Raw genomic sequence first — 13,897 nt, 5'->3', positions numbered from 1 at the left:
AAACATCTTAAGAAGCTCAAAAACAAGAAATTAAAATTTAAAGATAATATCTTGCTTATCAATGTATTAAAGATTTTATAAAACGATACTCAGTCTTGATTCAGTGCAATAGACTACTCTTAACACTGCTAAGGAGGTACAAACTGAGCAACCTTTCTGAAGGGCAGCTTAGCAACATGTTTCTAAAGCATTTAAAATGTAAGGCACCTTAGGGCACCTGGGTGAGTCAGTCAGTTAAGCATCTGACTTCAGCTCAGGTCATGATCTCATGATTCTTCAGTTTGAGCCCCGAGTGGGGCTCTGTGCTGACAGCTCAGAGCCTGGAGCCTGCTTCAGATTCTGTGTCTCCCTCTCTCTCTGCCCCTCCCCTGCTTACGTTATCTCTCTCCCTCCCTCCCTCCCTCTCTCTCGCTCTCAAAACTGAATAAAAATTAAAAAATTTTTTTTTTAAAAAGTAATGCGCCTTGACACAATAATTCCACTCTAAGGAAGTAATTTCAAAGAAATAATCAGACATATTCACTATGATTTTTATATAAAAATGCTAACCTGATCAACACCTTGAAACAAGATGTTAGTGTAACAATATGTAAATGGTTTCCATATATAATACAATAGCATGATACACTCTTAAAGTCTGTTGTACAAAAGTGTTTAATGATGTGATATAACATAATGTATTATTTAAGTATAGCCTCTAAAGTCAGATAAGCTAGATTTATAGCCAGGCTTTGCCACTTACTTGCTGTGACTGTATAAGAAAAGTCATAATTTCCTTATATATACAACAGAAATAACAATGATACGTATTTAATCAAAGCTATTAGCAATAATAAATAATTTACAAAATATAAAGAGCATAGGAGATTGCCTGACATATAATAAGTACTCAACAGATAGTATCTCAATCCTAATTTTAAGTAAGTAAACAAAAGCAGAATATGCACAGAAAAAAATCTGTAAGGAAATTCACTGGCAGAATTTTAGTAGTGGTCAACTCTAGATGTGGGATTACTGAAATTTTTATTTTCTCCTTTATATTTTTCTGTGTTTTCTAAATTTTCAACCATGAACATGTACTATATTAAAACTTTAAAGTGTTTTCTAAAATTAGCAAATGCTAATTTGACAACTAATGATAGCATTTTATAGTGACTGTGGATAGTCTAAAAAGTTTTCCTTTAGATTGAAGGCATTATAGTCCATGTTCTTTATTAAAAACACATATGTGCATAACCATAAAATAACTCAAGGTTCTGGACTCAATGATCTATAACCTATGGCCCAAAGGCAAAAAAAAAGGCATTTTCTTTAAAAAAATGTAAAGGACAGGGGGACTTAACACACATAGTTTTGAGCTTCTGTTTGTCAACGGAAATTTTACACTGCTTGTCATATACAATTAACTTAAATAAGCAGAAAATAAAACAACATTTATAGCACTTTCTCATTTTCTTAATTCATCTGTGTACATGTACTTTTCTTCATGCACTCATGTGCCTAAAATCAGAAAGCAAAAAAGTCTAGGAAAAGTACTAAAAGGTAAAACAAAACAAAACAAATACCTATTAATCTAAAATTCTATACACAAAGAAAAAAATATCCTAAAAAGCAAGAGGAAAACAAAAAGAATTTTTCAGACATACAAAGCTGAAAGAATCCACCACCACCAGATCTGGTGATAATATGTTAAAGGCAGTCCCTCAGGGAGAAGGAAAATAATATGAGATGGAAATATGGATCTCACAAAGGAATCAAGAGTACCGAAAATGGTCTCTGAGAAGACAGAAGTGATCCAAGCTATCTATAAAGCACTCCGTGCATCAGTGACAGTGACAACAGATATTTGGCACAGATTTGCTCTCTGCAGTCACACCAGTGTGGGGAAGAGGCATCCCATGATTAAAATGCAGGTTCCTGATCCTACATAATTCTTCATGCCTGCCTCAATACAGGCAGCATTAAGGGAATGAAGAGAGCTCAGTACTGTTTGATTATTATTTTCATTAAAAGAGTACCTGTTTTAAAAACTCTTCATTCAAAAGTGATACATTCATTACAGAAAAAAAATGAAAACAAATAACAAAAATAAAATAAAATAAAAAACACCAAGGAAATAAAAACTACCTCTAATTTTAAAAAGAGAGAGAGAGAGGGAAGTTCTGTTGAGTATGGTATTTTGAGAGGTATTTTAATTGACCTTTTTACAGGGGTAGACTCTGTGGTGATTAAGTGGGAAACAAAGCTAAGAAACTAAAAATGAGCGGAAGAAAAAGGAGACGTAAAGAAGCCTGGACAGGGGATGAGGGAAATAATTATTGGCTAAAAAGAAAGGGTAGCAATTTAGACTTACTGCCGCCGTAAACTGACCCTACAACCCACTAGATCATAAGCCAGAAGAGTATTTAATACATAAATGGTTATTATGTTAGAGAAAAAGGTTCTCCTCACAGCACAGTAACACTGATAATCTCTCAAATCTTGGTGCATAATTAGAAGCACAAAAAAAAGACAAGGGAGGAGTCCTGGTGGTAAAAATTAAAATGGACAGATCTCTGAATCAGACCATCCCAGAGCCCAAAGAAGGCAGATAATCTGGGCTTTCCAAAAATTCTCCAGAATAGCAGAGGAAATAGCCTGTTTTTCCCTGGAAACACTGCCTACTGGAATGGAGTTTAGGGGAACGTACCTGGCTAGTTGGTAATCGTTTCCATGTGCTAATAAACAACAGTGTTCAAGCTCCTGCTCTTCAACCTCAATGCTGTTTCCGGTATCCCTCCACTCTGAACCTAACACCCAGAACCAGTGGGGGTAAGGCTAACAAAAATATAGAAGTTGGACAATGGTAGGGTTTGTTTAATGTTACCGGATGGTTATCTGTTGACATGATAGATCTGGGAAGGGGAAGCAAAAACAAAAATTCTACCTCATAGGGCTTATGTAAACACAGCAACCAACGCTGAGTGAAAGAGAGACCAGCTGGAGCAACATTAATGAACTCTGGTCAAAGGAGTTTTCCCCTAAATGCCAGAGACTGAAGTTGTAAGTGTATGTGAAAATACATCCATATGAAAGCAGTAATATCCCAACTCTCTAAGGGGCGAACAAGCAAAATATTTGACGAGAAGAGTGACACAAGAGTGTGTGCACCGAGAGGAAACCATCAGCTAAGGAATTATGACAGATGGACACAATTAAAACGGCAGTTTCCATTCAGGTCGTCCCAGGCTGGAGGGCGCCTCAGGGGCACAGATGGGCCCTGCCTGAGGGAGCAGAGGGAGCAAGAGGGAGTGTCTACTGCAGGGAAAGCTAAGAATAGAACTCTTCGTCTGTTTTACGTGTTGGTGCTACCCTAGAGCTGGTCAAAAACAATTAAAATGGTTAGAAAACCTTGAAAGGCTTGAATGAAGGTAAACTACATAGCAACCGTCATTTCACATTTGATAACTTTTTCAAAAAAACTGAACAGGACGGTGTTCTAAAATGTTGATATGCAAAAGCCTGAGAAACAAACACAGGAGCCAGAAACAAAGCAGATCCCAAGTGCATTTTTAATTTGCTTCTTTAGCACAGCATTATTACTATCTTTTGTCAGTTATCATCCACATGACTTATTCTACTAACAGCACTTTCACCTGTGTTGTTATAAAGATGATTTTGCTTTATAGATTCATGAAAGAGGATTGGAGAAATAATTAGCGTCCTGTGTACCGACCATAAAATTCATGGCAGCAAAACCTAATGGTATCATTCATAATATTATTTTCACTAAAAATTAATTTTAGTTTACTAAAATTAATCTTAATGAACATCACTTATTACTAATATTTATTATTAGTATTATTTTACTAAAACTTTAAAACTAAAACAGATGGCGGAAATGGCTATCATGTCATGTCATTTAGCTACATTGCAAGTTACTCTGCAAGAAGCAGGCCAGCACAAAAAAGACAAGGAGGGAGAGAAAAGCAAAAGAAGGGAAGGGAGAGAAAGGTTAGGCCTAAGTAAATGTTTTGAAAGTGATTAACACACAAGTATTAACTCATTCAACAAATATTTATTGAGTACCCCCTGCGTTTCAGGCATCATATGAAAAGGTACAGATAGGCATGAAAAGCTTGACAAGAGAAATTTCAAATGTAGGACACAGATAGTATCAAAAAGTAAGGAAGACTCAAAACTTTTTAACTGCATCCTGGGTAATGCAGGAGATAAAATATCCACGGCAAAATTTTTAAAGTGCTCAAAATATGGTGTGTTTATGAGATGTTTAGAAGGGGTAAAAGCAATCGCAACAGAAAAGATTTCTTGTGTAGGGGCAGTAAGTAGGGAGGAGGGAGAAAACAATGTTCTATGTAAGTCTATAAGTCTGTTTATTTAACATCCCTTGAAGGAAATGTGACAAAACTGAGAATAAATTGAAATCATTTTCTTAAATAGAGTTAAGAAGCTAAAGCAAGCTAGAAAGGTTAAAAAAAAAAAAAAGACTTTTTATACTTTTAAAGCTAAAAGGAATTACAAAGAACATCTAATCCAGAACATTAATTTTGTCCATAACTGGAGTGTAAAGAACAACTTTCCTGAAGCCACATGGTGATAACTTTATTATTTTTAATTGTAGATCAAAATATATATATAGGGGTGCCTGACTTTGAGCCCCACGTTGGCCTCTGTGCTAACATCTCAGTGCCTGGAGCCTGCTTCCAATTCTGTGTCTCCCTCTCTCTCTGCCCTCCTCCTGCTCATGCTCTGTCTCTCTCTCTCTCAAAAATAAATAAACATTAAAAAAAGAAAATATTTAAAATACATATACAAGAATTACAAATTCTCTATAGAAAAATTAAATATTCCATATTAACTAAAATTTTTAAAAAATCTCACACAGACTAGAGCCATTCAATACTTTGGTGTATATTAATTCTACATTTTGTGAGAGAAAGAACAAGAGAGAGACAGAGAAGTTGGGTGGGATGAATAGAAACCATATCCACACAAGAATGGCATCACACTAATCACAGTGATTTGTAAGTCCTTAATATAATATTTTTCTATATCCATGAGTACACATAACTTTTTAAAAAATTATTAAAATTAACTGTAGGCAGCAACCAACTGTTCCTTTGTAAATTTTTATATTGATAAATTTTAAACAACAAAGAATATTTAAATACTGTGCAAATGAGCATACCACTAATGGTGGGAATAATAATATAATTGAAAAGTTGTGAACACTGCCATAGGTCTAATAATGAGACTATATAGATCTCCTCAATTTTTATACACATATAATATGAAAAGTATGAATTTAAAGATCTCTAAAGTTCCTCTGAACTCTAAAACTTAACAATTCTGTGCATATTTTATACATCTTTCTATAGTTTTTCATAAGGCTTCCCATAATAACTATTTTTCAATAAATTTCAATTCCTACTTTATTCCTACTTCATTCAAGAAAAGTTCCATATGCAAACAGCACTGTGGAAGGCTTTAATTTACATAAGCATATTTAATGCTTACAACAATGCTGCAGTTGTAGCTAACATGAAAATTAAGTAATTTGTTCAATATCCCATAGCCGGTAAGTAGAAGGGATAGAATTAAGACTGCTGGTCACATGATCCCAAAGATTCTGTTCATTTCATCAAATTGCCTCTCTTAATATATTCACTGAGGCATGTATTAAGCATCTATTGTAACAACAGCAGGATTACTGTACTAGGTAAACATCCATTTAAAAGGACTAAGAAAATACACACTGGGACCTATAAAGCAAACTTCTCACATCAGTGTAAATACTGAAACTATGTAGGACAACAAATCAGTAAACAGGTTAAGAAAAAACAAACCTAATTTTAAAAGTGAGTGATGGAAAAACAAATAGATCTAAGTTTAGAACAATGGCAACTGACTAAGTGCTAAATGCAAAATTTTCTACCTTTTCTTTTTTTAAAAAAAAAAAGTTTATTTATTTATTTTGAGAGGGAGACAGAGAGCGAGCTGGGGAGGAGCAGAGGGAGAAAGGTAGAAAAGAGAATCGCAAGCAAGTTCTGCACTGCCAGTGCAGAGCCTGATGCGGGCTCAAACTCACAAACCCTGAGATTATGACCTGAGCCAAAAACCAAGAGTATGCTTAACTGACTGAGCCACCCAGGCGCCCCTCTACCTTTTTGGTTTTTAATCAATTCGTATTTTGGTTTGGCTTTGTGACCCATTTAGACAGATGGTTCATAATAATTTCATACTGTTTGGATGCTAACAATAAGAATTATTCCCTCTGATTTTAGAAAGCTTTTAAAGGTTTGGTGACACTTAAAGAGAAAAGATACAGATCTTACAAACAACTTTTAGCTCACTTGGAAGAAAGTTTCTTCATTAATAATGGGAAATATTTGTTACTACCATCATATAATTCCTTCAAAGGGTAAAGGGTTATTTCCATAACTACTTGAAAAGGGGGAAATGTTAACAAATTACTTTTTTACACAAAATATTAATATCTCACTTTCTTTATTTTAAGTGTGATACACATTCAATCAACTGAACATTCACGCAAAAGATTAATTTCAGACCTTCTCTGTTCAAGTGTTATGGGAATACAAATGAGGCTATTGACTGAGATGTGGTCCCTTGCCTCACGGAAAAAGAGATGATACTGGTGTGGGTTTCTATTTAAATAAATCAATTTAGTTCCACTTGGAAAATATCTGTGTATATCAATGTGTTTTTAGGATTACAAAAGAAATAATGCTACCATGGGTCTCACCAGAGATTTGCAAATGATTTTCAACATGTTTTATCATTTCTTGATAAGATGGTTAAGTGATGTATGCTTAAACCTTGAAAAAAAATCAAAGTGCTCCTAAAAAAATAAGTTAACATTTCTTTGAATCTGGCACTCATTTTTTTTTTAATTTTTTTTAAACGTTTATTTATTTTTGAGACAGAGAGAGACAGAGCATGAACGGGGGAGGGTCAGAGAGAGAGAGAGAGAGGGAGACACAGAATCTGAAACAGGCTCCAGGCTCTGAGCTGTTAGCACAGAGCCCGACGCGGGGCTCGAACTCACGGACCACGAGATCATGACCTGAGCCCAAGTCGGCCGCTTAACCGACTGAGCCACCCAGGCGCCCCTGGCACTCATATTTTTGGATCAACTTTTATTTCTATAGCCAACCTCTGCTTCAGCCCCAACTTGATGCAGCAGGAGCCTAGAGTGAGGATTTAATCAAAATCTTTAGAGATACTTGTAGCTTGAGATGATGAAAGCTAAGACATAAAACAACAATCATCTGATGTGCTGGCATGCATCCAAATTACCCAAAGTGGGTGTTTAAGTAAAGGCTCTCAGATTCCTCTCTGAGAGATTTTAATTCCACAAGTTTACTTGGCAATCAAGAACCTGTTTTTAGTCAGAATACATTTTGAGAAATGTTAGCTCCAGAATTACCATCACTGCAGAATTAGGGTTCCTATTTTTCCTTCTACCTCTGTCATTCTCAAAAGTGCCAAAAATATTGCCATTTGTTTTGATATCTCTGAAATGACACTAAATGCTCATCTCCACAGTACATATCCTTCTATAATACACACCCATACTTCTGCCCACTTCCCACCAGGCAGATGAATGAATACATATCAAAGGTAGAGAGATACTGATGATAGATCCAACCACCTATTTATTTAACATACATTGAAGAAAGCAGGTATTCTGCCTACAAATCATAAAGTAATTCAAAGGCTTTAACATTTTCCTTTTACGAGACACACTCCAAAATTCTGTCCTAAAAAATCAGAAGAAGGAAGCCACTGAAAGAAATTCCCAAAAAAATTTCTTAGAAGATTTTAGTTATTCATGATAGTAGTTAGCTTACCTGCCATCCCTCTGGGCAGCACCACCTTCTGTTACTGTTTTGACAAATATTCCCAGCTTTTCAAGCCCGGCATCTGCTCCAACACCCATTCCAATAATGCTTATACCAAGTCCATCCTCATCTATGAAAAAGGGCAAAAAAACCACAACAACCTAAGTTTTATATGTAAATTAGCTGGTGAGACTTATTTATTGCCTTTAATTTTGTTCTTTATGGACTATAGGACATGCTTGCCTTGGCAGAATATTTTTTTTCTATTGCTGCGGAGGAAAGATATCAAATAAGACCCCCCAAAAGGCTTGTGGGTTTAATCTCATTTTATTACTGCAAGTGGCTATTCATTGTCATCCCAAGAAAAAGTAATAATTGGATTACTGAGTAATCGATCTGCCTTAAAACACAGCCTCTCTAAATAATATTTTAAACACAAAAGCATACATACCAAAACACACATATATTACTTTAAATAAATGTGATCTTAGTATATCTAAAATTTCCCCTTCATTCATGTGGTCTTTTCCCTTTTACTTGTTTCATATCCCCATTCATGTTAATCAGGTGGCATGTGTCTTTCATGACTTTCCCTAGTCCTACTATACAAGCATATAAAAGTATCAACAACTACAACGTATATGTATATATATATGCATAAATACAAGTACACGTACATATATGTATGTGTGCGTCTATGAAATGGCTTATTTTTCCTTCCTACTTGCTTTATACAAATAAGATCACATTATACCTAGTTCTCTCTGCAGCTTAATTCTCTAATTCAATGATATATCATGGATATCAACTTACACAGCCTTAACTCACTTCTAATGATTGTATAATATATCCTGGTGAGATGGTGTCGTCACTTATCCAACCACTTCTCTACTGACAGGCATTCTCTTTTGTTTCCATGTTCCTTGCCTTGTGAACAACACTGACAAATATGTTTTTAAATTCATTGACAATAGTATGTTTATCCACATTTCCATTTGTCTTTTCTGTGAACATACATATTTTCACATCAATGAAATAAAAGATACACTATTTCGCATTCCACATTTTTGGGTTAACATTCAAAGTTATTTTCTGATAGCCTCAAAGTCTCTGTAACCATGGTTGTATTAGCTAGCTGCATAGAAAAACTGACACTAACCGATCAATCAGCAGCGTGGATTGTTAAAGGAAAACTGGCTCACAGAGTCAACAGAATGCTTGACACTTTCAGAAGACTTTTTAGCAATAATATTTCATACAGTTAAGTATTGTTTTTTTTTAAATTTTTTTCTACATTTATTTATTTTTGAGAAACAGAGACAGACAGCATGAGCAGGAGAGGGGCAGAGAGAGACGGAGACACAGAATCAGAAGCAGGCTCCAGGCTCCGAGCTGTCAGCACAGAGCCCGACATGGGGCTCAAACCCACGAACCGTGAGATCATGACCTGAGCCGAAGTCAGACACTTAACCGACTGAGCCACCCAGGCGCCCCATACTGTAAGTATTCTTAATTAGCAATTTTTTCAGTAGGGTTCATCTCACTGGTTATTACTCCTTGACACCGACTTCTGCTTTAAGTGTTCCTAAGTACAATTAGTAATCCTAATCTTTATTCTACATTTTTCAAAATCATGCCACTCAGCACAAGTGTGATTTGTTTACTCAGTTGTGTGCTAAAGAAAGATTCATAGAGAGTTCTCCCTGGAGGAACTCTTTGATGTGACCCCCACATGAAGGTACTTCCACGTTGGTTAGAGGCACAGGTACCTCTCCAGTGTAGAGCTTCAGTGGTGACTAGTGCGCAAGTAATCACCGTAGACGTTCCTTCAGCCCTTATGTTTAGAATGTTTGCCCACACGTGATTTCCCATTCTGGTTTTATTCTTGTCATGTCTCTGGTACAGATACTCAAGTTCATCCAGAGGCTGCCTCTGGTTAAAAATTTTCCTACATTCATTACAGCTTTAGGGGCTCTCCCCAGAATGAGTTTTTTCGTGAAAGAGAAACTTACATCCGTACTACAGGCCCTTCCTCACTAGTCACGTGGACAAAGTTTCTTCTCGCCCACAGGAATTCTCCTGTGTGTACGAAGGTGAGCTGCACAGCTGAATTCTTGCTCACATCCATCATACTCACAGGGTTTGCTACAGTGGGAATTTGTTCGTGTTGGTGAGAGGCTGAATGGTGACCCAAAGCCTTCCCACAGTGTTTACACACATGCAAGATTTTCTCCCCAGAGCATCTGCTCTTGCTTTAAGAGCCGATCACTGTAGACTCATCCACATTAAATGATGCCATACATAGAGTTCCTCTCATATATGAAAGCTGCTACATATTAAGCATTTAGCCAAATTCTTGCTCACATTCACTATATTTATAGGAGTTTCTTTTCATTGTGAATTATCACACTGTCAAGCCAATGTTGAGCTGTAAGTGAAACTTTCCCATGCTCAGTACATTCAAAGAGCTCCTTTCAAATGTAGATTCTCTGTGCCATCACGCCATTAAGCAGCTCCTTCCTGCCACTATCCTGCATGAAAGTGATTTCTTAGTTTTTAAGTGCATTTTCCCTGCCTGAACTCAGGCTTTCGTAAAATTATCTTCCTGCCTTAGCAGCCCTTGTTGCTGTCACTGGAAAATTACACAGATTTGCAGAGCTGTAAACCCAATAGTAGAAAAAGCGGTAATAGCTTGAGCCACCCTCAATTCCAGTGCAGACTACCCGAAAGACAAGATGATAACTCAAACACAATTAAATGAAGAATACAATCAACCCACAGCGACCAGATGACTGATTTCATCCCTGTACGGCTCTCTGGGAGATGTGTCAAGCATAGGTCAAGTCCAGAGCCACATTCTTGGAAGGCCACTAATTCCTGTCGCTGTCAAGAACCCAGCAGCCACCTGGTCTTCCTCTGCAGAGGGACAGGCAGAGCACTAAGTAAGCAGGCAAAGCAGCCGAGAAAAGATGGAAAAGACTGTGAGGATGTGTCTCCATGGAAGACGCCGGCACCATACTCTGGAGCTCAGAGCTTTTTTTTTTCTCTCAGGAAAGAAGCTCATGTTGGCTTAGCATTCCGCTCATTGCTCATGAAATTTCAGCTCGTATTCATGGGAGCATGGGTCATTAGATGTTTTTTTTGCTAAACTGCCAATTTTTCTACTGAGTTTTCCCTATCTTTCTTTTCTGATAATTTGCAAAGGTTCTTAGCATATTATACATATTAACTCCATGTCATCTACAATGAAGATTTCCCCCCTCACACTCATCACTTATCTATTGCCTCTGTTTGACAATATTGCCTTTAAAAGCTTAAAATTTTGGATGATTTGATTGGATCCTCTTTTGGTTAAGCCTTTCCATCCACATGCCTACATGATTTTTGCAATAGAAGAAAGCAGGTATTTTTGCAATTGAAGAAAGCATTACATTTTAAGTTTTTGTCAAAATCCTTATTACTTTATTTTTAATATCTAATTAACTCATATAGAGTTATTTTTATATAATGAAAACGAAGGTGCCCAACTTTATATTCTTCCATTCAGATGTTCAGTTATGCCAGAACCATTTGTAAAACACCCTATGCTGTTTTTTAACTGTATTATTATTATTTTATTGATTTTCTCTTCTTTTGAGAGAGAGAGAGCACAAGCAGAGGAAGGACAGAGGGAGAGAGAGAGACAGAATCTCAAGCAGGCTCCACGCTCAGGGCAGAGCCCGACATGGGGCTGAGTCTCACAACCATGAGATCATGACTTGAGCCAAAATCAAAAGTTGGATGCTTAACCAGTGGAGCCATCTAGATGCCCTATTTTATTGTTAAGAAATCCACTTCTATCATGTCATAATGACTAGGCTGGGCTAACAACAACGAGTCCTGGAGGTAACTATACCCAACTCTGGACTGTCTAGTTATAAACACTGTCTTTTCTCTCTACCTCAGTTGAAAACCCAGACTCATAAGGCCTCAATCCCTGCTTTCCCTATTCCCGGAAGAGGCCAAAGCCAAAGCCAACTATGTAGGAGGCTTTTCCAGAGAAGACGACTTTGTCTTCCCAGACGACAAATCCTCTACTTTGCTTTATGAGGCAGATAGCAACCCCAAACCACAGACAGGTTGGGACCTGCGCAGGCCTCAATGGCATATTAGCAAATCATACATGTCATGTATTAAATTCTCATGCATACTAACATTTTTCTCTGGATTTTCTATTTTGTTCCACTGATCAATTGCTATATGAATACGATTTGTTCTGATTATAGAGGCTTTACATTATATTCAGATATTTAAGAAATTAAAACCTGTCACATTCTTTTTCATACTTCCCTTAGGTCTGTATTTTCCCATATAAAATTTAGTTTTACATTATGCAATCCTCTTTCAATCCAACTTTCAATCCAACTCAAGTTCAATCCAACTTGAACTGCATTAAATTTATATATTAATTTATAGGTATCAGAGGTGCAGAATAGGAGAGACTTTTCCATACTGATCTTTTCAAAAATCCAAGAATATGGTGTATCCTTCTATTTGCTTACATCTTATATCTTTCAAAAAGATGGATTTTCAACAGATAAATACTTTTTCCTTAGTGATTAATAAGTACTTTGTTGTTTTTATGCTATTGTAAATGAAATGTTCCCATTTTCATATTTATGTTCTTAATGTAAATATAAAGAAAAAACTATTAATTTTTTTTACATGTATGTGGCACCTGACCTCCTCTTACATATAATATTATCAATTCTAACATGTTAAAATTAGAATCAGTTTGGCTTTTCATTACATTTAGTTTTCATTTTTATATAATTATATATAATATAAATATATAAGCAAAACATTATTTATCATCTTTTGTTTTCTATTGTTTATACTAATTACTACATTTAAAGAGCATTCCAACTTTAACTGTCATATTTTTTGTGTTTCCTCAATTTATTTATTTTTTAAGAGTTTCTTGAATTTAAAAGTATAATTCTCTGTTGGTATTATGATCTATAGTTTATATCATATTTAGGTATTTATACACTAACAATGAACTATCAGAAAGAGCGATTAAAAAAATAATTCCATTTACAATTGCAGCAAAAAGAATTAAATACTTACAAATAAACTTAACTAAGGAGGTGAAAGATCTAGACACTGAAAGCTATAAGACATTGATGAAAGAAACTGAAGACACAAATAAATGGAAAGATTGTCCATAGTCAGGATTCAAAGAATTAATATTGCTAAAATGTCCATACTACCCAAAGCAATCTACAAATTCAATGCAATCTCTATCAAAATTCCAGTGACATTTTTCACAGAAATAGAACAAACAATTGTAAAATTTGTATGGCACCACCAAAAATTCCAAATAGTTAAAGAAAACTTGAGTAAGAACAAAGCTGGTTTTAAACTATATTTCAAAGCATTAGCGGTCAAAACAGTATGGTACGGCCATTTAAAAAAGACACATAGATCCATGGAACAGAATAGAGAGCCCTGAAATAAACCTATGCATATTTGGTCAATTAATTTATGACAAAGAAGCCAAGAATATGCCATGGGGAAAGGAAAGCCACTCCAAAAAATGGTGCTGGGAAAACTGGGCAGCCACATATAAGAGAATGGACCTCTATCTTATATTGTATGCAAAAATCAACTCAAAAATGGATTAAAGACTTACATTTAAGACTTGAAACCATAAAACACCTAGAAGAAAAGATAGCAGGTAACTTCCTTAACATCAGTCTTGGCAATGACTTTTTGGATTTGACACCAAAAGCAAAAATAAGTAAGTGGGACTACATCAAACTAAAAGCTTCTGCACAGCAAAGGAAACCATTACAGAATGAAAGACAGCCTGCAGAATGGGGGGAAATATTTGATAAGGGGTTAATATCTAAAATATATAAAGAACTCATGCAACTTAACAGCAAAAAAAAAAAAAATCCAATTAAAAAGAGGCGGAAGAAGTGAATGGACACTTTTCCAAAGAAGACATACAAATGGCCATCAGGTACATCAAAAGGTGCTCATCACTAATC

General features: G+C 35.8%; 1 protein-coding gene across 17 annotated transcripts in view; it reads right to left on the bottom strand.

Moving 5' to 3' along the window:
* The window catches only part of PPP1R9A (protein phosphatase 1 regulatory subunit 9A), a 328,575-nt gene that overhangs the window by 145,660 nt on the left and 169,018 nt on the right, over positions 1-13,897 (bottom strand). For all 17 annotated transcript variants that reach the window (XR_014137296.1, XR_014137295.1, XM_060632500.3 and 14 more), the window contains one exon: positions 7,872-7,992. Coding sequence is in view for 15 of the 17 variants with exons in the window: in XM_060632500.3 (XP_060488483.3) it covers positions 7,872-7,992 (121 nt within the window). In the remaining 2 variants the exon portion in view is untranslated. The remainder of the gene's footprint in view (positions 1-7,871; positions 7,993-13,897) is intronic.

This window comes from Panthera onca, chromosome A2 (genome assembly GCF_046562875.1).
Source record: "Panthera onca isolate mPanOnc1 chromosome A2, mPanOnc1 haplotype 2, whole genome shotgun sequence".
Lineage (NCBI taxonomy): Eukaryota > Metazoa > Chordata > Mammalia > Carnivora > Felidae > Panthera > Panthera onca.
Note: the sequence above shows the minus strand (reverse complement) of the source record. Positions and strands in the feature narration are given on the sequence as shown.